Source organism: Erithacus rubecula (genome assembly GCF_903797595.1).
Source record: "Erithacus rubecula genome assembly, chromosome: 1".
NCBI classification, from domain to species: Eukaryota; Metazoa; Chordata; class Aves; order Passeriformes; family Muscicapidae; genus Erithacus; species Erithacus rubecula.
This window is the reverse complement of record NC_136658.1, coordinates 36,297,912-36,321,579: the sequence shown is the minus strand read 5'-3', so window position 1 is coordinate 36,321,579 and position 23,668 is coordinate 36,297,912. Positions and strand designations below refer to the sequence as shown.

The following is a 23,668-nucleotide window of genomic DNA, read 5'->3' as shown; positions in this document are numbered from 1 at the left end:
CTACAGGGAGAAGAGACAAAGTTTTCTTGCAGTGATACTTTACTAAAGGTTAGAAATTCCAGCCTGAATGAATAAACCATGTTGCATTCAGAGGCGAGCTAAATGGCCAATGTAATTTTTTGCAGGTTCACGTCAATCTACTCCTGATGGAAGCTCGGATGCAAGCGGAACTTCTGTACGCCCTTCGTGCCATAACTCGTCACTTAACCTGAAGCACTCGCTGGCCAGGAGTACAGGGGCTTTCACTGAGTATGTAAAGACCTTTGGAAATAGATACACACTAGAAGCTGTTTGTGATGTAGCATCAGGTTACTCAATTCTCTAGTGTCAAAGTTTAGCCGTGCTTCTCGGCGGCTGTAATGTGCAATGACGTGTTTTATTTTCTTGATGCTTAACATTACTAATGATAACAAAGTAACACTGAGGAGCGCTACTCTGCATTGCTCCCGGCTGGATTTCTGCACAGCCGTCAGGATCCTGAACCTGGTTTTATTGTATCCAATCCTAGCGCTTTGTTCTTTGAGCACTGGAGTGAAGTGCTTAGAGACTTCTTTTTCCAAGCAATCATTTTGCAGATGAGTGGAGTCCAGCAGAAGATCAGTTCTGCCTGTCCTGAGAACGTCCCACCACGTCCTGACTGGCGGCAGAGACGCGCCCACTGGACTCTCCTGTGTGTCCTGAGGCTGCTGCCAGTCACTGTCTCACTGCAGCAATTGGAGGTGATGCAAGATGTGGATGCAAACATCGAGCACACTTTAATGTGAAATTAACCTTGATAAATCCTACAGCATGCTACTGAAGTGCAAAGTTCATCCTCTGTCGTGCCCCTTCACAAAGAGAAGAGGCCTCACGATTTGCCATTTCAGCCACACTTACTGTGTTCCAATCATGCATAGTCTTGTTTTGCTGACAGTCACCCTCAGTTGTCCTGACAATATCCATGCTCATCACGTGTTGCAATTTGTTTAGTTGGCACCTATAAAATTAATACACAGGCTGACCAAAAATAGGGTTGTGGAGTTTTTTGCACTCTCTTCTTTATCAATGTTTTAACTGAGGAAAGTAAAGGAAGGCTAGTATATCTATTCTTTCATATTGGATGTATAGAAATTATTTCCCATAACTTTTTCATAGCATGAAATTGTAATATTCAAAGTTTTAAAAGTTTCTATGCATTAGTGTGAGTGAACAAAAGAAAAGTGCAATATCTAAAAAGAAGGCAAGCTTTTTTCCCTGACATGCCACTGCTAAAGTGTCCTTCTTATATAGCCATAAAGAAATTTTAAAACCAAATTTCTTTATTGTCTAAGGCCTAGCAGTTTTGTTTCAGCTTTTATGGCTTAAGACAACCTGATACCGAGATGCCAAAGCATCCCCAAAACAAAGCATTTTTGGACAACCAGGAATACTGGGGAAGGGAAGAAATAAGCTGCCAAAAATGTCACACTTTTGTGCTGTTTTCTGTTGCTTTTGACTAATTTTTGAGAGCACAAAATGTTGATATTTATAGCTTTATTTTGTATTGCATTTAATGAACCAGTGAAGTGCCTAAAGAGATGCTTAAACTTATCCAGTAGAACACAAGTTAACTGCTTCAGTTTTTGTCTGTTGGTTTGAACTTTTCATGTTTCTTTTGAGGAGGGTGACCTTTATTTCTGTGGTATCCATTCAAAACTAACTGGACAGGTTTATTTTTAATGTTCTGTTGGATTGTAGAAGTTAATGCAGGACTTTTTTTTTCATTAGTGATTGCAGAATAGTTAGGAAAAAGTAATACCAGTCATATTTTGACACTTTTCATTTACAAAACCATGGACCAGTACTTTACTAAAGTTACTTTTCTCCTTTCTTACATTTTCCTGATCCTTGCTTTGACTTTGCATGTTGGTTTTCCTGCTTTATCTGTCTGTTCCAGATTAGAAAGCCCAATGATTGTACACTTTTCTGCACTTTTAGACTGCAGACTCTGCATGTGAAAACGTTTTGAGAAAGAAATCAGTAATTATTTTTTTAAAAATAGTCACATTGGCTATTTAGAAAACTACCCAACAGACAGCACTGGTCTGTCTTCTAGAGAGCATTGGGTAGAACATCAGATTTATTTATCTTGTATTGCTAACTGCAAAGATTTCTCAGAAATGCTGAGATGCTCATATGTGTGAACTTAGATTTCCTTTCTAAATTGTTATGGTCCTTTTTCCCCCTTCTTGTGATTGTAGTGGCCAGACCTAATGGCTTCTGCTGAGAGAAGTTTTCATGCAATACTTTTGGGTTTTTTAAGTGATGGGAACTGTTCAGTACTACTTTAAATTTCTTTGCATTGAAAAGTCAAGTAGTTCTCAAGAAGCACAGTTGAGCTCTGGAAAGGAGGTGAAACTAGATTTGGGTAACTAATAGGATGGCTTAGTTTCCCCTCAGAAATGCAAAGATTTCTGGAGTAGGTTGAGTTTTACATTTGGAAACATGAGTGCCTTTACTTCTTTCCTTATGAAATATACTTGCCAGCTCAAATGCCTTCGTGAGCAAAGTGCATGAGCAGGTTTGGAATACAGAAATCATAAATGAATTGCTTCATAAAACTTGTAGTAAACCAGTGTTTTGTTTTGGGTTTTTTAGTGCCATATCAAGTTCCATATGGCCTGCAAGACATTCCATCATAGGAAATGTCATTGTACAACTAGTTTGCTATTTCTCTTTTTTTTCTTTCTTTAATATTAAATGCAAACTTGAAACATCTGGAAATGTTTTCCACATGGCATTTTTTTTTTTCAAAGCATTGCATTTACAGTGCAACAATTTATAGCCTAGTTTTAATACACAAATTTGGGATTTTTAATAGATGTTTGTTCAGAACAGGTTTGTTTAGACAACGCTAGCATACACTTTATGTGTGTGTGCTTTAGGTTCACACTGTGCCAACTTTTAATGTGCAAATGTTCTTGGATTTTTTTAAAGCACTCATGAATGTGAATCTTCACACCTTGTTCATTTCTATTTTTCTTAATAGCACCATAATCACTGGAAGTGTAGACCCTCCCTCTGTGTTCCTTCATTGGAATTGATAATTACCAGCATTCATGTTAGTCTACAAAATCCCAGCCGTGACCAACATAAAAACAAAGTGTCCAGTCTCCTGTCTGCTGGAGAGAAAGCTTGAAAGGTACAAATTAACCAGCTAGCACAGAACACTGTGAGTAGGGAACAGAGCTTTTGAGCATGAACAGCTTCTTATCATTGCAGAGTCACTTAAAATGTGTGTTGCTGTAGAGTAGGTCCTTGCTGAGATTGCTCTATTTATTTTTTTTCTTTTTGGTAATGAAGAGAAGTGAAAAAGGTGCCAACTGGAGAAAGCATTTACATTTCCCAGAACACTCTACCCATAGCTAAACTTCATGAGAGTATCATCATACAAGAACAGAAATAATTGTTAAAACAGAAATAATAATTTTAAATTTGGGTGCAGTTTGTACAGATAGCTACTACAGCTAATGCTGTGGTGTCCTATGAAAATTTTGGTGAGCTGTAGATGGATTTATTTTCATTAAGGTTGAATTGAAACACATATCATTTTTCCTAAAGCCTTCATTAAAATGAAAATCACAGAATCACATAATTTGCTGAGTTGGAAGAGGCCCACAAGAATCATTGAGTCCATCTCCTGGTCCTGCACAGCACAGGCCCAGGAGTCACACCATGTGCCTGAGAGCATTGTCCAAATGCTTCTTGAACCTTGTCAGGCTTCCCTGGGGAGCCTGTTCCAGTACTCAACCACCCTCTAGGGAAGAAACTTTTCCTAATATCCAACCTAAACCTCCCCTGACACAGCTCCAGGCCATTCCCTCAGGTCCTGTCACTGGTCCCCAGAGAGGAGAGATCAGTGCCTGCCCCTGCTCTTCCCCTCAGGAGGAAGCTGTAACTGCAATGAGGTCTGTTCTATAAATTTAGAACAGAAGAGAACAAAGAGGAAAACATTTTGTTGCTCTAGTACTTGAATGCAGAAAGTCAAAGCACCAGATTCTTCAAGTGTATCTTTGTTTGTAGTGATACCGATATTTTCATGGGATTTGGAAAAAGCAGCTAGCTGCCTAAATTTCAATGGGGATTTAAGCACCCAGGCACTCAGGAAAATCCTGGAGGATGCCCACTTGAATGTTTGAGTCAGATTTTTAAAGAAACTGAGTCACCTAAATAAAATAGAATAAAATTCATTTCCATGGAGACTCAAGGAATAATATGTACCAGGTCCATGTGATTTGCAGTGATTTTTAGTGAAATGAGTTGTTTTGGGACTTCATGTAGACTTAGAGAATTCTCTCCTAAAGCAGTTAAACAGTAAGCCACTGCTCTTGCAGAACAGGTTCTCAATGTTTCTCATGTATGTGTTTTCCATGAACATAGGCATGCATTTCAGGCTCATGATGCAGAATTGGACTCCCTTTCAGAAGAGCTGGGTTTAACCTCTGCTTGCAGAAAACATTCATTGGTGGTAGTAAGTGGATATCGTGTGCCTGAACTAAAAATGTTTGGCTCAAAAGAAATACTCAGATTTTCTTAATCTCAATTGATGTTCTTTCAGTTACTTTCTGTAGATGTTTGTATCCTCCCATAAATAAAAAACAAAACAAAAGGAAGAGGAGGGTGAATTCATTGTAAATTAACTTTCCCAGAGTGGATCTGACTATAAAGCTGTAAGAATTAGTTGCTGTTAGCAATCATTCCAAGAGCTGGACAAAATGTCAGTTTTCATTGCCCGAACTTCAGGTTTACTGTTCCTCATGTCCCCCAGCACCATAGTGGGTCTAAAGCATCCACCAGCTTTCCTAAATTTGGGAATTGTAAATGAAACATTTTATCTCCAAATGAAAATTAATATACCTACTGCATAGATTACAGGTGTGAGAGATGGAGAGAGCACAGGAGTATGAGGAAACTTCAGGAGCATCTTGATCAGTGTTAATTTATTCCTTAGAGCACATTTCCTGGCAGGTGGTCGTGCTGCTGCTCCCCCATTATGCATCAGGTCTCTCTTGAATATATTTAATCATTTGCTGCTCATCAGGGGAAAATTTGTCATTTTCCAACCTGCCACCACCCCTGTCCTGCATCAAGTGCTTCCTGTCTTCCCAATTCCCAACCCTGAGCAGCCTCTCAGCTGCAGGGACAACCTCCCAGCCTTAACCTTGAAAACAAAGTTCCTCTATCACTGCTTGTTGTTAAGTGCAGAGGCTCTTTCTCACATTTAGAAACACTTCATTGCCGTAGTAGATTATTTCTGGACAGGAAAATGCTAAATGTGGTTCAAAAGGATGAAACTCAGTATTTGCTTAGAAGTGTGTTAAAGCCTCTCTCTGGAGTTACAGTAAAAATCCAGTGGATCCACTAAGGAAATGCTTTCTTGGGTGAAACGCCCCATGCTGGAGCTATCCAGCTGTGCAGGTTTCTCAGAGGGACAGGGAATTTGAGGTCCCCTCTGCCAGCCAGCCTTACAGGGCCATCAGGCTGGCAGCCCTTTGGCTGCAGCCAGGCAGGGTGCATCCAGCCTCTGGAACAAATGGATTTGGGTTTTTCCTTTATCTATGGGAAAAATCCAAATGCATGTTGTGGAGTAGCTGCTGCTGGGTGTTCCTAGGGTACTGAGTATCACCAGGGCTTGTGGAAAACAGAAGCCTTGTTCCTGACGGTAGTTAGAGGTACTGGAGATGCCAGTTGTTACAGTAATTGTGGCATCAGGAGGCACAGGGGCTCCCCAGGGGACACGGTCAGCACAGGAGGAGCTGAGGTGTTGGTCAGCTAAAGAAACTTCACTGATGTGTCTGAGGTTCTTTTGTGTGCCTGTGCATAGGAGGGGTGGTGGAGGATGCCTCCTTCCAAAGTGTGGAGAGGGCTTCCTTGGAAACAGAGCTGGGACCCTTTCCTTACTCCAGAGCTGGAGCAGGGGAAGGGAACCGTTCTGCCCAAGAAAAACTTGCTGCTGTTGAATTGCATTTTCTTGTCCCCATCAGCCCTTGGAAGGGAGTTTTGAGGCAAAATGGGTCAATCACTGAGTACTGTATCTCCAGCTGAGGATCCTGGGGGGCAGCAACAGCAGCAGCTCCACACACCAACAGTCCAAAACTGTGTCTCATTCCTCACCTCATGCTCATGTCGTGCCACCAGACCCAAACCTCTTCCCTCCAGCCCAGCTGCCATATGCCCAGGTGGCTGCAGGAGTAGCCCATTCATGGTGGTGGGTGATGTGGCCACTTTTAGGGGGAAAATAACAATATTTAGGCTACAGCCCTTGGACTCTGTGAGGCAGTGCAGTCAGAGGTCTTTTCATGACTGTGACCAGAACTGGATATGAACTATAGCTTAAAAAAATAGAAATTTTGTAAACTTGAAATCTCTCAGTTTTACCCTTTTCTCCTTTTGCTGGAAAGCCACATGATGAATGTATATGCTTTATCTTTCTAGCCAACATAACTGAAAATCAGACTGCCAACTCCTTGGTTTGTATTAGCCTTTTTTTAAAAAAAAAAGAAAAGAAAAGTTTGTGAGCAATATATGTAGCATGCTGTGAACGTCTGTTTTGATCTTTATAGTTACTCTTTAATCCATCAGTATTAACACCAGTTCTTTTTTGTGTTCCCCTTGGTACTTTGTATGCAGTGTAAGCAGAAGCTGTGATCGGCTTTGCAGTCCTGTGCCATGTTACTGTAACTCCTTGATTTTTTAGGAAGCACCTGACTGTGGGCCACCCTGGGGCAGGTAGCGTGCCCGTACACGACTGCCACTTTTCGGTCTCTTGTACTATGTATAGTTCTAAGTAGAATAAGCTTTTTAACAGAATATTGATGCAGTTTATGAGTCACGCAGGCTGCAAGTGTCTGGTGTGTGAGAGTCTTTGTATTTATAGTTGTTGGGGTTTGTTTTTTTTTGTTTCGTTTTGTTTTGTTTTTTTTTTTTTTTTTAATTCATAAAGTAGCAAACTTGATAAACATAGCCACTTTAAACTGCTCTTGCTAAACAGACCCTGCTGTAGATAAGATACCACTGTAGATACAGGGAGAAGCACCAGCCTTCCTCTCTGGGCTGTGGGTGAGGTGAGCCCCTGTCTGCACAGAGCACGGTCCGAGCCACACGGCCACCCTGTGCCCACACAGAGACCCAAAGGCAGCAGAGGCTGGGGCTGGTGTCTGCTTGAGCCCCTGTGCCCCTGACAGCCTGCTGCTGGCCACCCACACTCTGCTCACCAATGCACGGGGCAAGCCACAGCTCACTGGCATGAGAGGGATGGACAGACCAGCTGCTGGACCACAAACATGGTCATAGCACTTGAGCAGCCAAAAAGCTTCCAAGCCTCCCTCGAGTGCAGGATTTAGCCCTTGATTTGCTGAGTGCAGAGCCTGGCACATTGGGGGAGAAGCAGCACTGGCTCCCTGTTGGCAGCCGTGGGTCTGAGCCCCTTGGCTGGCAGCAGGCAGGGCAGCACCGTGCCAGAGAGGGGTTTCATTGCATCTCCCACCTCTGACCCTCTGGACAGGGGGTGAATTGTACCCAGCCCAGCCCAGCAGCTCTCAGCTTCTCGCCTCCTTGTGCTACGGCCGTGCAGGTGTTTTGGGACCGAGGGCTGGGGACAAAGCTCTGATACTGCAGCTCCCTCCCACCACCAGGAAGTGTGGTAGCTCTGTGGGTGCCACAGCCCCTCCAGCATCCTGTGGGCAGGTGGCACATCTCCTGTCCTGCCTCCCAGGTCACACCTGTCCCGAGCTCTGGAGATAGGCCATGGGCTCCATGCTGTCACAGGAGGTTTGCCTGCAAGGGGAGGCAGCTGCTAGGAGCTCACTGTGGGTTCCCACAGCAGCTTTTATCATTTCTTTCCTATTGTTGCTGGTTGGGTTTGTTGTTTTGTTTTGTATTTTTTTTGAAAGGACAGACTGACCTAGTGGGATGGAATATTTTGTGTGTGACTTTTGTTAGTTTTTAAGTTACCCGACTTGAATTTATCTGAACAGATGCAGAAGGAACTTTCTTTTTTTGTGAGTTAAGAGACAAAAATGCATTTTTAAACAAAGGAATCATGTATTAACATTTTAACAGCAATTCATAAATCTGCACTTTTTATGAGGTTTTGAAAAATCTATTTATAGGTACGGAACAATGGGGTTTGTTTAAAAACTGTATCGCATTTATACTTGCTGAAATTACTTTCATTGTTATCAGTAGGAATTTCATTGGTTAAATAAAATGGATAAAACCTGACTCCTGTTTGAGCCATCATTTGCCACGTGCTGGGGAACACAGACCAGAACATCCTGTGTTTTGGGACAAATACAGTCCTCCAAGTGTCCTTCTTCCCCATGCCTTTGTAGTGGGTTTTAATTTATCTGCCTTGAAATACAGAGATTATTTAGTCCATCTTTCAGGCAGACCTGGGCAAACCCCAGAGCAGTAGTGGGTGGGAACCATAAGAACAGGAAGGGCATGGAAAGTGAGAGGAAATGTGTGCTGAGGGTGATGGCTCAGGGCAGTGCCAACCTTACCTAGCAGCAAATTGCCCCCATGTCCTGCCCTCTGCCCCATCCATGCCCAGAGAAGGCAGAGCCATCTGTGGAACTGCTCTACCAAGTGTACATTAACTGCAGGGCACCCACCTGCACGACTTCATTTCAGCACTACATGCTAAATTAGACCAAATTATTAGACCAATGTGGGAGCATGGAAACTCCGCCCAAAGGTTTTAATTGGATTGTGATGGAGTTACCTGCTGAGGTACCTGGGCAGAGGACCAAAGGCTCTGCAAACCCAAGCTAGAATTACATAAATTTTAAATAACATCATTCATCATGCTAATAAAGCTTTTCAATATATAAGGAAGATGACCACTGCATTTGCATTTCCTGATAAATAAAAACCCTCCTCATCTTTCATGTGTGTTTGTTTTTCCTTTTCTTAGTCCCTTGGAGCAAAACTGGAACCTTTCTGACCTGCAGAGAAGTGATTTTGCAGAAGGGAAGCCCTCCTCCTTCTGCCTGGGGCTGGTGTTCAGAGTATCACATAACCAAGTAATAAAACATTGCCAAAAATCTAGACACAGCAAATGCAACAAAGCGTGATTACAGTCAAAACACAATTGTTTTAGCAGTGGAACCTGCAACATTCAGTGTTGACTTGCTCAGGAAGGAGTTCCCAGCAGTCTGCTGGTGCAATGTGCAGTCCCATGGGGGAGGGCTTAGGTTCAGCCCAGACCATCTCTCCCATGCTGACCTTTGTCCCAGCTCCTCTGAAAGCACCAGAAGGGCTGGGCTGGGGAGGTGATGCTGCCTGAACACAGGCGTTTAATTTGCCTTGCAAAATTACCCAGCTAATCTCTCTTAGCTCCCTCTGCAACTCGTGGAGAGAGGCAGGGACTCCACCAGAGGGTGACATCTGCCCTGAATCATCTCCTGGGGGACTCTGATCCGCCTCCAGCCTCCCCATCAGGGAGTTGGGGATGCAGCATTCAGCTCCCAGGAGATGAAACTGCAGCTCAGGTCTGCAACACAGCACAGTGATGCCGAAAAAAAGATCAGCAGATCAGCTGAAAACATGGCATTAGATTTAAGCTAACCTCTAGGCCTTTCTTTCTTTTTTCCTTTCTTCTTTCCTTTCTTTTCTTTCTTTCTTTCTTTCTTTCTTTCTTTCTTTCTTTCTTTCTTTCTTTCTTTCTTTCTTTCTTTCTTTCTTTCTTTCTTTCTTTCTTTCTTTCTTTCTTTCTTTCTTTCTTTCTTTCTTTCTTTCTTTCCTTCTTTCCTTCTTTCTTTCTTTCTTTCTTATGAAAAAACAAAAATACAATTTTTGTGAAAAACAGGAACAGTAGCAGTTGGAGGCATCATTACCAGCTCTAATTAGCAGACCTGAGTGCAAATCCCCACAACCACAGAGGTCCAAAGCCTCAGTCAGTGCTGACTCAGTCCACAGGAGTCCCAGCAGTTCCAGCAGGACACATTGCAGGAACGTGCTCTGTGTTGAACACCTGCATCTGTCCACAGCTGGAAATGGGAGATGGAGAAATAATGACATTTTGAATAAACTCCTGAGAGAAATAAAGAACAGGGACCAGGTTCCCAGATAAATCCTACACCACCAAACCTCCCTTGGGTTGGGAATGGGGGCATGATCTGAATCATTACAGGATATGGGGATGGACAAAATTATCTTCATCACTGGAGCCTGAGAGCCTGTTCATTGTCCCCAGTTGTAGCCAGGTGCTGGTCAGTCTCTTCTCCCAGGTTGCAAGTGACAGGACAAGAGGAAATGGCCCCAGGTTGCACCAGGGGAGTTTAGTTTGGAGATTAAGAAAAAATTGTTTATTGAACGGATAGTCAGGCATTGGAGCAGACTGCTTAGGGAATTGGTGAATCACTACCTTGGAAGAGTTCAGAGAAAGTATGGATGTGGCACCTGGGGACACAGTTTAGTGGTGCATTTGGTAGTGCTGTGTCAATGGTAGGACTCAATGATCTTACAGGTCTCTTCCAAACTTCATTATTCTAGCTGAATAGTCATCCTCAAGTGCTGTGATTTAGTGACCCAAGAGCTTTTCAGGGGGCTGTGGGAAAGACCATCCCACCTGTACCATCATCTGGGTGAACCAGATGATGAGCCTTGAGGGTCTTCAAGGGAGGGACAAGCCCCACCAGCCATCAACCCCAAGCTTCATTGGCCCCAGCTTTAGGATCCAGCTGAGGGGCCCAGGTGAAAGCCAGGGGACATATTTATACTGAACACAAGGACCCGTGTGCCTGCAGAGAAGAAATTTTAAATGCCTACATTTAGATGGCACAAATACAGAAAGATGTCTCCATGGGTCTGTTGTATCATCCCTCTGGTGCTGCTTCACCCACATCAGCAGCTTGCTGGTGTCAGGATCAAGCAGAGACCACTGCTCAGCCCTTGCTGGCCACTTGCTTTCACAGAATCATGGAATGCTTGGCTTGGAAGGGACCTTTAAAGGCCACATAGTTCAACCTGGGACATCTTGAATTGGATCAGATTGCTCAGAGTCCCATCCAGCCTAACCTTGAATGTTTCCAGGGCTGGGGCACTTCCTACTTCTATGGACAACCTGTACCAGGGCGTACTCATTGTAATTTACTTTCATTTTAAAATAATTTTCTTCCTTTTGTTTAGTCTGATGTTCTTCTCCCACATTTCCTTCCCTGCCCACCATCATGGCCCTGGCCACCTGCTGTAGCTCCTGGCACTGGCCCATAAACATCTTCTACCAGCAGGTACTGGGGATTTGGAAAAGTCACACAATGACATCTGCTCCAGATGTCCATTCTTCACCATGTTAAATTAGATTAGAACATCAATTTATTAATAAAGATGATACTGCAGAAGAATTTGAAGCCTCTGCTTCAGTTTTGCAGGCAACTTTGCTGCTGGCTCAGTAGAAAATGGCTTTTACATCCCAGGAATACTGTCACAATTTCAGTATTTTTGGAAAGGAGACGGGGTTTTTTTCACTCTCACAAATGGAAGAAAATCACACATATGCTAAGATGGGCCATGGCTGAAGGATATGCCTCTGAGACAGAAAGAGCCACGTTCACATGCCAAACCTGCTGTTAGGCAGGAGTGGGTGCTGAATGTCCACATCCAAACCACTAATCCAGACCCTGGGCTGCTCTTGGATGTTTCCTGTCCTTGTTCCAACCTGGACTCGAAAAACATTTTCCACTAAAAGTGGTAAATTGCCATGAAAAGAACCCTGTCTGATAAATCATCCCATTCTGACAGAATATAATTCCTTGGAGATTTTCCAAGCAGCTGTAACACTAACACCACTGGAAAGTCTTTAGGCGTTTCTGCTTGGCTGGAAACACCAGTTCTGTGGAAATCAATAGCAGATGTTACCCAGCGTGAGATCCACCAAAGTAAGTCCAACAGTGCAGGAGTCTGTGCAGCAGAGAGAAATCATCCCATGCCAAACTCACAGTATTGCAACCTCACTACCACACACATCCTGGACACACCTCACACTCCTTGCTCCCAGACAATCCCTCCTGGCCAAACAAGTTGCACGGGTATTTATTTTCCAATCCCTTTTCCATTTTCTGGCCCTGACTATGCTGGAGAGATAACCTGTGAGCAAGCATGGCACAATTCCCTGCTGAGCAGGAGCAGCTCCTGTTCAGGCCAGAGGGAGGGAGGGAGCTGCTGATGGGGATTCATGCAAGGGGAGCAGCTTTAAATGTGCAGTGGTAGCAGAGGTGTGACCCAGAGGGCCTGAGACTGAGGGGCTGTCCTGCAGGGCTGCTGGGTCTCTCTGCCATGGTGGGTGGATGCAGCAGAGACAAGGGTCACCTCGAGGTGCAGAGACTCCTGTGTCAAAAGCTTGGGGTGATCTGGCTAGGGCAGAGACACCTTCCACTAGACCACGTTGATCAAAGCCCCATCCAACCTGCCAACTTGACCATTTCCAGTGATGGGGCATCCACAGCTTCTCCAGACAACCTGCACCAGTGCCAGACTCGAGACAGATGCAGACTCAGCTGCAGGGGTTCCTCTGCCCAAGGAGAGGTACCTGCAAAACAGAGGTGCCAACATCTGGTTTACTCATCACAGGACCTCCATACTTTCAGTGGAGTAGAATTACCTCTGTCAGGGAAGGTGAAGAAGTTGTGACAAAGCCAGTCCAGGGACCAGCACTGCACAAGAGGGAGTTTCTCCCTGTGAGCTGTGAAGAACTGTGCTGCTGGGCTGGGATTTCTGTAGGAAAACTGGCTACCGTGATGGACTCCAGGTGCATCTCACTGTGTCTGACAAGAATAAAACTGTCCTCTCTCCTGGCACACACAGAGTCATATTCACTGCCTGCAACACCTCAGCTTTCACCAACTTATTCTGCAGCTTAATTAATTGAGCCTTAGAGTGCTTTGAGAGAGGAAAGCTGTTTAAAAAGCACAAAAGAGCCATTAATATCAGATGTCAAGCTGTTACAAGGAAAAACTGTGCTGCTGGTGTTTTCTTGATTAGTCAGGACACTCTAGGTTGTATTATCTCATTTGCAACTGTGACAGAAAGTGATACCAGCCTCTCTTAGGAAAAGTAATTTTATTTTGTTGAAGCCATACGTTTCCAAGGATAGAGTCAAGTTCAGGAGCCATAAATCATGCCTAGATAAGAAGAATCTCAAACAGTGTTTTTTTTGCAGGATGTTGCTTGTTCTGTGATAATTGCTGATGTTCAAGGCAGATTTCCCACTGCCTGCTCAGACACTCAGCACAGAAGAGAAATGCCCCATGCCAGTTACTGTTCTCAGCATTTGAAATCTGAGCATGTTAAGACAATTTTAATAATAGTGTTGCACATCTGCCCAAATCCTATAGAGCTGCAGCACCTCAGATTCCAAGGACTGTCAGAAGTCATGGCTGCAGCAGGGACATGCTGGCCTGAGCTAGGTGGGGTAGCAATGGTGGTGGCAAATGGACAGTGCAGTCCTGAGGTGCCCCAGCTTTGCTGCTTACCAGCACACGAGGATCTGCTTGATCCACGTCCCTGCAACTGCAGATGCTGCTGGACCTGGGATGCAGGGAAGCTGCTCTGGGTCAGAGTCCCAGGAAGTGCATGGCTGGCTGCTGGGCAGTGCCACAGCTAAGAAGGGTCAGAGATAAGGCCACACAGAAGGTGCAAGACAGCTGTGGGGGCAGCTACCCCTTCTCCCCAGTGCTTGGGCTGTATTTGAGAGCTGCTGCCATCACACCTGCCTTCAGAGGCTGCTGGGGATCCGGGGGCCCCCTGTCACCCCACCCTAGCATCCCTTGGGGCTTGAGCTGGCTTCTTTCCTGCTTTGACACCTGCCATGTAGCCCTAGAGGAGTACCAGGATTGAGACAGGGTTTCATGGCGAAGTGGGAAATCAGCTCCACATCTGTCTTGACAGCAGGCCAGGCATGTTTGAGTGTGCAGACATGGAAAGGTTGGTTTGGAGAACATCCACTGGCTGCTGTCTACCTGTTAGGAGCAGTGACATTGCCCCTTGCACCCAATATTCCTATAGCAAACCACAGAACTTTACCCAACTACAACCCACACAAAAGCTGCCTTTCCTTTTGAACAAAGCCAGTTCTGCTTGCAGACAGACTCTCTTTCTCCATAAACCAGTGGTGGCCCATGAAGGGCAAGACAAGGAGTCATCCTCTCTTTCCACCCTTGCCACTGCTTCCCCACTTGTTGGCATCTCCAGATTTGCCATTTGCATCACTGGGTGCCACCTGGCCAGGGTGTACTGGGATGGGATGTGCACTGAATTGCATTGAACACAGCCCCTGAGCTAAAGAAACAATTCTGCCCCATCATGAACAAGCCAAATCTCCTTTTCCCTCTGAATCCATCCCTGCCAGCTCAGCCTTGCTGCAGGCTACTTGATGCAGAGAGCAAAGCTGCCACATCAGTAACTGAGTAACTTCAACCCAGGACAGTCCAGCACCAACAGAGCACCACTGAGATGGCAGCACCAGCCTGCTCACCCCTGGGACTCATTATGGGATGCTATGGTAGATCAGGGGTCCACACCAAGCTAGTGCTGGAGGGAGAGACACAGATGGGTGTGAAAGGATGAAACCATGCATGTAGGATCTCCAAACGTCTCTTGGAGTCCAGTCAAAGTAAATGCTGCTGACACAGGAAGCCTCCCTCTGCAGGCAACTGCACCAAGAGATCCAAAGCCAAGCCCCAGGGAAGGGCAGCCGTCCTGTGCCCTTCTCCAGTAGTGGCAGATGTCTCTGTGCCCCTCATCTGGCTGCAAACACTTGCTGGTCCCCTGCAAAGCCCTGATGTGTGCCCCAGCTCCAGCGCTGCAGATCTTCGGGACATGGCTCATGCTGGCAGGGGGAAGAAGGGGTGAAGAGTGAGCAGTGAAGATAAAATGTACAGAAGAGGAGTTGGTTCCAGCTCTGACATTAAGGTGTCTGTGCATGGGCTCACCAGGTGGGTCTTCACACAGCAAAACAAGGGCTGCAGCCCAGGATCCCTCTTGCCTCTCCTCCCACCTGACATCCATAGTTCCCTACATGCTTCAGCAGCAGTCAGCTCTCAGGGGAAACAAGGCAGATGACAACAGATTTGAATGCAAAAGTGCAGCTCCTAGATCTGCTGGGCATTGGAGCAGACACAAGGGCTTCAGGGCTAAGACATTAATGGGCTTAGACCTTTAGAGAACACCACATCTTGAAGATTCAGGGCTCCAACCTTCAGTGGTCACCAGACAGAAAGGAAGGGTTGGGAGAAGATGACCTTGGTATGGCTAAGAAAAAATGCTTTCCCACCATGCAGAAAATAAAAAAGGGGCAGTGGGTCTTTCCTTGCAGCAAGATCCATGCAATTTCAGGTGTTTGGAAAGGCCTGAAGACTGTGAGATTTACCCAGCTGCATCCCTTCCACCAGTGGAACGCCAGAGAAATAAGCAAAAGCAGCCAACAGCAGGATTTTGCCCCCATTCCACCCTGCTCCCTGCTGTTTCCCAGCCCCAAGTCTTTGTGCTCGTCTCCCTCTCCTTTTACCAAGTCCCAGTAATCCTCTGTAACTCATGGCCTCCCCTAACCACCACCACCTGCTCCTTGGAAGGGATGGGCTTCTGCAGAGCTCATTGCCAGTGCGTAAGTCTCAGTGTCATCATAGCCAGAAAGAAATTACCTCCTACCACAGTTAGTGTGCATTTCCCAGAGGAAGCATCTTGACACCTGCAAATCACAGAAATTTTGTGTCCTGCACCAATAAAACCCAAACATTTCACAACAGACAGAAGTTGAGTTACAGTGGTGGCGGCCCCGAGCGACATTGCCTTGGCCCTCCTTGTTATTCCCCAGTCAGTTCATTATTATTAATGTCACTACAATAAATACCAGAATGAAATTGACAGCATTTGGCCACATATCTTAAAGCATTGCCCCACTCCTCCTTCATTCCGTGTGTTTGCAGCCTTGGTTTGTGTCCCTCTCAGTCGTCAGAGGAGCCTTTAGGGACAAACCGTTTGACGATGTGACCAGCCAGGTAACAAAAGCCATGCAGAACAGCGGCTGTGGCATCGATGACCAGAGAGAAGGTGCCCCCAATCCCAGTGGCCATGTCTTTAAGGACAGAGGGAATGGCACAGATGGAGTGGTAAGGGAAAGCAGCAAGGTGAAGGATGAACCCCACAGGGATGCTCAGGATCCTGTAGGTGAGGGACAACACATCTTGAACAATTTGCAGGAAGCCCAGGCAGATGTTGATGATGACTCTCCCAACATCATAGGGGATGCTGATGAGCACCATGCTGACAGCTTTAAGGTAGGACACCACCCCATTCCATAGGCTGTAGACTCCGTCCAGAATTGTACCAACAACTCGCTTTACAACAAGCCACAGAAAATAAAACACAAACTTCACCAGTTCCACAAAGATGTAGATGAGAAGTTCCAGAAGTTTGATGAAAGGGGTAGCAATGATACCAGCCACTCTTCTCACCCAGCCGCTTTCTTTGGTCTCTTGGTTGTTACTTGCTCCTACTTGCTCTCCAGAGCGGATCTGACTGACAGCTTGCAATACTGCTTCTCTTTTCTCCTGGTTTTGTTTGTCTTCCCCACAGTGGCCCTTGAACAAATGAACTCCTGGTAGAAGCTGCTTCTCCAGCTCTCTCACCGTGAGGTCTGCTAAGCTGCTTTCATCATTGATTTTTTTCACTAGTCCCAGGGACCATCCCTCTGGAGCATCACAGCAGGCTGCCAGCCAGAGACTCTCTGGCACTGACACCTTGCCTTTCACTTGGACACTGGAAGGAATGGCACCTGCAAGGAGATATAGATGATCCATATTGGAACAGTGAGGGGTCAGAGCTTGCTCCACTACCCTCCCAAGGTCTCTGTGCCAGCTTTTGCTCAGAGCTGGGCTCAGAGGGACGGCGTTTGTGAGTGTGTAAGTGGCCACTTGGAAATCCTCCTCATTAAGCAAACTGGGATTGAGAAGGCCTCTCTCGTATCCAGAGCCCACATAGTCTGAGGTCAGGGCTTGATTTGCACCAAGGTTGGCCACAGTGCCACCAATATCGGCTTCATGAACCATTTCATGCAAGTCATTTTCTGGATCATCTATCTGAAAGAGCAGAGAGAAGCGTTACTGCATGCAATTCACTCTCCTAGAAAACAATGTGTAAAACTGGCCTTGATGTATACTTTTTGTTAGGACTACTAATACATGCCTTGGATTATAGCCTGTACCCTCTCCTTACCTTCCCTGAAGTGCTTCAGAGGAGTGTATTCTCTACTTAGCTTCTCTGCCAATCACATTGGTTTAAACTCCAAAGGATATTTCCAGCTTTCCAGTCTGGTACACAGCACAGAAATCAAAATCTCACCAGGCACAATATACCAAGCCTCTAACTTGCAATTTGTCCTAAAATAAATTTTTAAGACCAATAGATGGCTAGATTTAGGGTAATGTTTTCACCTCTTACTGTCGTGGTACCTGCACCATGGCACCTTAAGACTTCTGAACTATCAAATCCAAGCCATGGGGAAAGAAAAAAACAAACAAGCCATGGTGTATAAGATGTCTAGAGAAGGCATTTACCTCTCACCACTTATTGTGTAAGATGCAAGAATGAAGCCAGACATTGTCAGATTACCTGAACTACCCCACCTTGAACAGGAGACACAGCAGTGAGCTCCTAGGGCTGGAGCAGGGCTGGTCATCAGTAACCTAACCCTCACGTCAATAATAGCCTGCACCTCATCCTTAATGACCATGCAGCTCCTGGTGTAACATGGCTGAGGGTGCCACCACCCAAGGTCCTCGATGGGGTCTGTGCTACCTGCCTGTTCCCATGCAGTGGAGCCAGAGGTAGCAATTACTGCAGAGGGAATTTGTCCTGGAGCCAGCATGAGGGAAGGGGGCAGGCAGAGGCAGTAAAGAGCAGTGGGAGGAGCAACACTAAATGTCAGGGTGTGTTCAGGTTTTTCTCAGGTGGCCATAACTCTGTCTGATCCATAGTCCTATTGACACTGCCTGCAGCCACTCCAGAGGGCTGTGCCAAATTGTCATTTTGTTCCTTAAATTAGAGGGTGAACACGTTGGTAGAAGTTCAGGGGTGGCAGACAATCTCTGGCAGTTGCTGCTTTCTGTAGTCTCTGCTTCAGAGGGTGTGGCCCTCAGGTCCCAGCATTGTGCTGGCCCAATTAAACCTTCTTCCCTTGCCCCTAGCCTATAAACTGTTTACTGCACTACCTAATATGCACTTTGGAGACATCCATGGCAGACAGTTCATAGTCTGCCCTGAATGGATGACCTTGCCAGGTCATCCATCCTTGTCTCTTGACCACTCTGCAGTGCATTTGGTCAGATATCCAACTATGTCCTTGCAACCTTACACAGAGTTTACATCCTCTTAGTGCCACATCACCTCCTCACAGCTCTGCACCAGCCTGTGGTGAAAGCCAGGGTGAAAGGGCCAATGTCAGCATCTGTCCATCATCTTCACCTGGGAACTGAGCTCTGGTTGCTGCCTGCAGGAACTGAGTTCCTGCGTCAGCCAAGCCCCTGCAGTCAAGGTGCAGGGCTCCCTCTGCACCAAACCTGGTCACAGTGCCAAGCCAGGCCATTGCAGAAGGCTGCATTACCCCATCTCCTGCTAAGGAGGTTTCTTCATCTTTTTTTTTTTTTTGACGCATTTGATGCTTATTGCTTCAGAACTGGGAGAGGATCATAGTGAGTCTCATGTGCTGATGCACAAACTAGAGCTTTCTCTAAATGCACTGCTTAGAAAGACTTATTCTGCATTTTTACTGTCTTATTCTGTTCCTTTTGCTCAGCCACCCCAAACAACAGGCTGCAGCTGGCTGATGAGGCCAGACATTTTGCATTCCACAAAATCACTGTCTCTTCCTGCCTCCCCTTCCCTCGGCATTCTCCCCTTCTGCTGAGATGATGGTGTGCCATGGGACGAGGGATGCACCCAGTGTGTTTAATCACACAAAAGTGGTGATGGGGATTGGGCACAGATGTGAGGCTGTGCCCAGGAACTGTTCTCAGTTTTACACCCTCTCAGAGACCCCCATCCCATCTCACACCCACGGTGAGTGCTGGCATACTACAAAGACACAGACCTGAGATGGATCAGCTCTGCCTCCTGGCAGAAATTGCCAACCTACATGAAGCAGAATAAATCTAGTTTCTCCCTCCCTATGAGCTGCTGCATGCAAACCTTGAGGAGACTATCAAAAAAACGTGTCCCTGGTTACCTGCGCAGTTGCAGGCCTTTGAACATACCTCTGAGATTGTTTGGGTGCAATTAAAAAAGATTATGATAAAAAATGCAGCTGTGTGCTGTTCATGTGTAAGGCTCTGACATCACCTAACTATGCTTATAATAACTCCTATTATGGTTTGTAATAACTAATACATACCTGAGGTTCTCATGCCTTCTTCAGCTCAGTCCCAAAGGCAGGCCATCTCAGCACTGCATCTAATCTGCATTGCAAGGTACCTTTTCTCCCTGCTTCAAAAAGCTTCTGGCTTGTGTCACCTCAAACTCATCTGGGTTCATGGAGTCAGCATGAAGCCACTTGTCCAAATAACCTGGAACAGCTCAGGGCAAAATCCACGCAGGACAGTAACTCCTTATCATAGGATGGAGATTTAAAAACAACTTTTGTGCCTGAAGCCTGTATGATATTAGCACATAACAATATTGATGTGTGTCATTAAGTGGAGGGTGCAGTTTCACAGATGGGACAGAGGCAGACGGGGATTAAAAGTATGGCAACACACAGTTATTAGGGCAGGCAGCTCCCATTGAGTTTGGTCATTTAACAAGGCAGGACGCTGCCAGCCCCCACCTTCCCACCCTGGTATGTAGGATCCCTGAACTTCAGCCTCCCTCTCCCACCACTTCCTCAGGCACCCTTACACCCCTGACTGAAGTGGAAATTTTGATCCAGCCTGAGTGTGGGATTCCATACCTCACTGCACCTTACGCTGATGTTTCTGTAGCAGGAACACTCACAAGTGGCTCTAGAAGTGCCTGTTCTCTTAACTCTCCACCAAGAGATTGCAAGAGCAGCTCAAAGGGAGCTGCACTGCACCTGGGCAAGAATCCCACCTTGGTTGTTTGCCTGGTGGTAGCCATTAACCAAATGAAAACACAAGGTAATTCATCCAGCCCCTCATAAATTAGGATGGAAAAAGAAACTCTGGAGTTTTCCATGTCTCTCTAAGCTACTTTAGAAAGAATCAAACACAGATTTTCAGACAACCAAAATGGAATGAGGTAAAAGACATCTAAGTGACTTGTTCTCAACCTCTAGAAAATCTGTGGCAGAGCAGGTTTTCAGACCTGCACCTGGGGGAGTCCCATCAGTACCCTGCTCATCAGCCTACCCTTCCTGCTCTCTAATTTTTTACTAATTGCTGAATTAATTCATTGTTTCCAGCTGCCAATCTGCAGTGGGTGGCACTGACATTCCACACACTTCTCACCCAATTACTTCCTCTGTGCTACATTTGGCATTTGTTTCTCAGGCAGACGTTCCTGAGGGAGTGAGATGGTGCCCTCACCACTTACATCATTATCCCCCCCAAAAAAGCATATGACAACCTTGAGGCCCTCACGGGAGTGCTGAGAGTGTTTTCATAGTGATTTCTTTCCATTTGCTGAGTGCCTGCATCTCCATGTGCAGCTGAGCCAGCTCATACCCAGCTATCCCTGTCTTGCCAAAGAAATTACCCAGAAAATTGGTGATATGAGCTCACTGGGCTGTGCTGCAGAGCAGGTGTTGCTATTGCTAAGGGTTCCCTTCAGCAGCCATCTGACCTAGCCTTGGTAGAACATGCATAATGGGTAGGAAAGCTCTTTCCCAATCTCTCCTCCAAGTGGCAGTGTCTGAGAGGGCTGTATGCATTTTCTTCTTGAGTTGTAGGAATTCTTCATGTTCTTGATTTCTTCCCCTTACATATTCTCCTGCATTTATATATATATATTGTTTGGTTGGTTGGTTTTTGTCCTAGAACTTTTCTGTGCCAGTCAGAAGTTCTTCAGGGAACTGAAGAATTTCTAACTCCTGCCTTTGAGACATCTGCATTTCACCAGTGGATGAAGGTAACCCTCAGTGTCAACTAAGAACTATTGTCAACCTGTGAGGCTGCTCTGGAGAAGCCAGAACAAATAAAGGTAGCACTTGCCCTATTATTCTCAGGCTGCAGAAGGTTTTGGTGGCAGGACACACAAAGTTTGGGATTCAGTGATAACAGAGTCTGCAAAAGTTTTTTTTCTGTTTTAAAAGGGCACACTCCCACAGCTTGCCTGTGAAGCGGAAGGAGCACAGATCAAAAGGTCCCTAGAAACTCCTGCAACTCAAAACCCAGCCCAGAGAGCCAGAAGACAGTCCAGGCTGAAGATAACCTCTTAATATGTCCTGTCTTCAATGCCTGTGGCTTTGTGGCCTTAGCATCTCATCACCACACATGAGAAAAATAAGTACAGCATTCTCCTGGCAGAGGGGTGAGCTTTGATTGTGGCAACATCCAGTAGCCATGGGGTCACACTGCCCTGACACTGCAGCCATTCCTGCCCTAACAAAGCTCCCTTGCACACTGACAATCTGTCCTGAGCTCAACAGATGGGGTAGTCTGATGTTGCTACAATATTTCTCATTATCACTGCTGAAAAATCTAAAATATGGGGAGGGAAAAGAGGAGACCTAAAGTTCTCTTAGGGCACCACCAGTTTTTAAAGGATTTCCTTTAAATTAAGCAGCCTGAAGGCCTTGCTTAAACATTCCAAGTGTCAGGGAAGACAAAAAAAAACAACGAGGCTCTGGTAAAATTAATTTTATACTGCATACTTCTGACCTTACTGAAGCCTGCATGCCCCAGGACACAGCAACTAATTTTCCTACCTCAGTCTGCAACACTGGGACGTACTGAAAAGCTGCAGCATCAACTTGGTGAACCACAAATGGATGCTTTATCTCTGCTCAGTGAAGCTAGAGAGCCCCTATCAACACTGTGATCATACTGGCAACAGAACAAACTTGAAGTTGACACTGCTATGTGCTCCCTGCCCACAAGAGCTGGCTGGACAGGACAAACACATTGCTGGTGTCAGAGAGGGCTTTCCTCTCCCCTGGCACTGCACATTTGTGTAGCAGCCTCTCAGTTTTCATTATAAGCTCCCTGGGACAAGAAACTATTTGTTTGCTCGCTTCCAAGCACAAAAATAAGTTCTGCTCATGCTAAATTCATACCAACAGAAGTTCAACAAGAAGAGTTCCTGCCTCCTTTGCAAAATTCTAGCCCAAGCTTTACCCCAGAGGAAATTTCTCCAAAACCAGTTGTTTTACAGTGAAGGAAAAGCTGCCTTACCTGCGGTTCAACCAGCCAGCTCTCCTCCTCACTTTGAGCTGACTTTGTAAACTTAAAAGCCGAATAAAGAGGGATTTTGTCCTTAGTACTGTAGAGGGTTGCAAAGCGCGGCGCTCTGTTGTACTGCTGACAGATTTTCACATGGAACGGCTCCGTAAATCCTTCGGGTGGGACTTGTCCAGGGAAGAACACGTTACACTCGGCAAAACCGGTTTCATCCTCTCTGACAACTCTGCCCTGGGAAAAGCCTGGGAAAAGCGAGATGCAAAGCAAGAATAGAATTGACGTCTTCATGGTCCACTCCCTGGAGCCGAGGGCAGCTGGGTACGGCAGAGGACCACAGTCCGTGCAGCAGCGAAGCCAGAGAGCGTCTGGAATTGGGGTGTAGCGTGCGAGGGAAATGAAACCCGAAACCGCGGCCGATCCCTGCGGGAGCAGCGCGGTGCGCGGGCAGCGCCTTGTGAGACAGAAGGCGCGCCGGGCTGCTCCGACACACGCTGCTGCCCGCGGGAGAGGATGCCGAGCGACCTGGAATCATCGGGGCTCCTTGGGAGGGGAGGAGGGACTCCAGGGCTGCGGCTCAGCCGCACCGCTGCCCGGGCTGGGGCTCAGCGCCGGCGGGGGTGTGGTGTGCTGCATTGCAGCAGTCCCCGGCAGGAATTTTGGCTGACACAGCCAGAAATGTTCCTGAGGCTGGCAAGAGGGGATGCTGCAAAGTCAGATTCACCACCCCAAAGAAGGTATTAGCTGTCCTCTCCAGCTCTGAGCCCGGCCAAAGGAGAGGGACAGAAAGGAGAGAGGTGGCAACATTAGAGCCCCCTTTCAACTTTTTTGGGGTGTCTGTCATCACTATTCTGCCATATGCTGCTTAGATGCTTGGGAAAGGCAATCACCTCCCATCTCTCCTGGAGCTGCATGGAGAATTCAAAACTCTCCAGTATCACCTGATCTTGGGACACCTCTCTCAGCAGAGATGAGCAACAAGCAGAAGGATGAAGACCTCAGATCACGTACCCCTAATCAGCATCCATCACAGAACATTTTGGCCAAACCTATGGAACTGGCAAAAAAGGGAAATGAAGGTGCTCCTCTGAGTTTATGTTCAGCAGAGTAACCATCCACCCAATAAAGTGCTGCCTATGATACTTTGGCTACCGTGGGGTAAAAGCACTGAAATATTCCTTCGGTGGCTGGGAAAATTAATGTTTGCAAAATAGTGGAGATGGAAAGGAGATTACAGACCAGTACCTTGGAGTCAAGAAAAGGTAGCATTTTTCCACCCAAGAAGTGAGATGTGATCAGCTGTG

General features: G+C 46.2%; 2 protein-coding genes across 3 annotated transcripts in view; one reads left to right on the top strand and one right to left on the bottom strand.

The window, feature by feature from the left end:
- The window catches only part of SESN3 (sestrin 3), a 43,328-nt gene extending 35,087 nt beyond the window's left edge, over positions 1-8,241 (top strand). The window contains exon 10 of the mRNA XM_079319171.1: positions 126-8,241. Within this exon, the coding sequence (XP_079175297.1) occupies positions 126-212 (87 nt within the window). The 3' untranslated portion in view covers positions 213-8,241. The remainder of the gene's footprint in view (positions 1-125) is intronic.
- A 2,041-nt stretch (positions 8,242-10,282) lies between these two features.
- ENDOD1 (endonuclease domain containing 1) lies at positions 10,283-23,131 on the bottom strand. 2 transcript variants are annotated; one of them, XR_013776192.1, is made up of 3 exons: positions 22,362-23,075; positions 15,660-17,096; positions 10,283-12,550 (listed from the first exon to the last, which is right to left on the bottom strand). XR_013776192.1 is itself a non-coding variant. In XM_079320503.1 (2 exons), exons 1-2 carry the CDS (start codon positions 22,653-22,655, stop codon positions 15,963-15,965), a joined length of 1,428 nt encoding a protein of 475 aa, XP_079176629.1. In that variant the 5' UTR covers positions 22,656-23,131; the 3' UTR covers positions 13,064-15,962. The 2 variants fall into 2 exon arrangements, 1 of the variants encoding a protein (XP_079176629.1); XM_079320503.1 differs by lacking the exon at positions 10,283-12,550 and having other exon boundaries at positions 13,064-17,096; positions 22,362-23,131.
- Between the last annotated feature and the right edge of the window lie 537 nt (positions 23,132-23,668).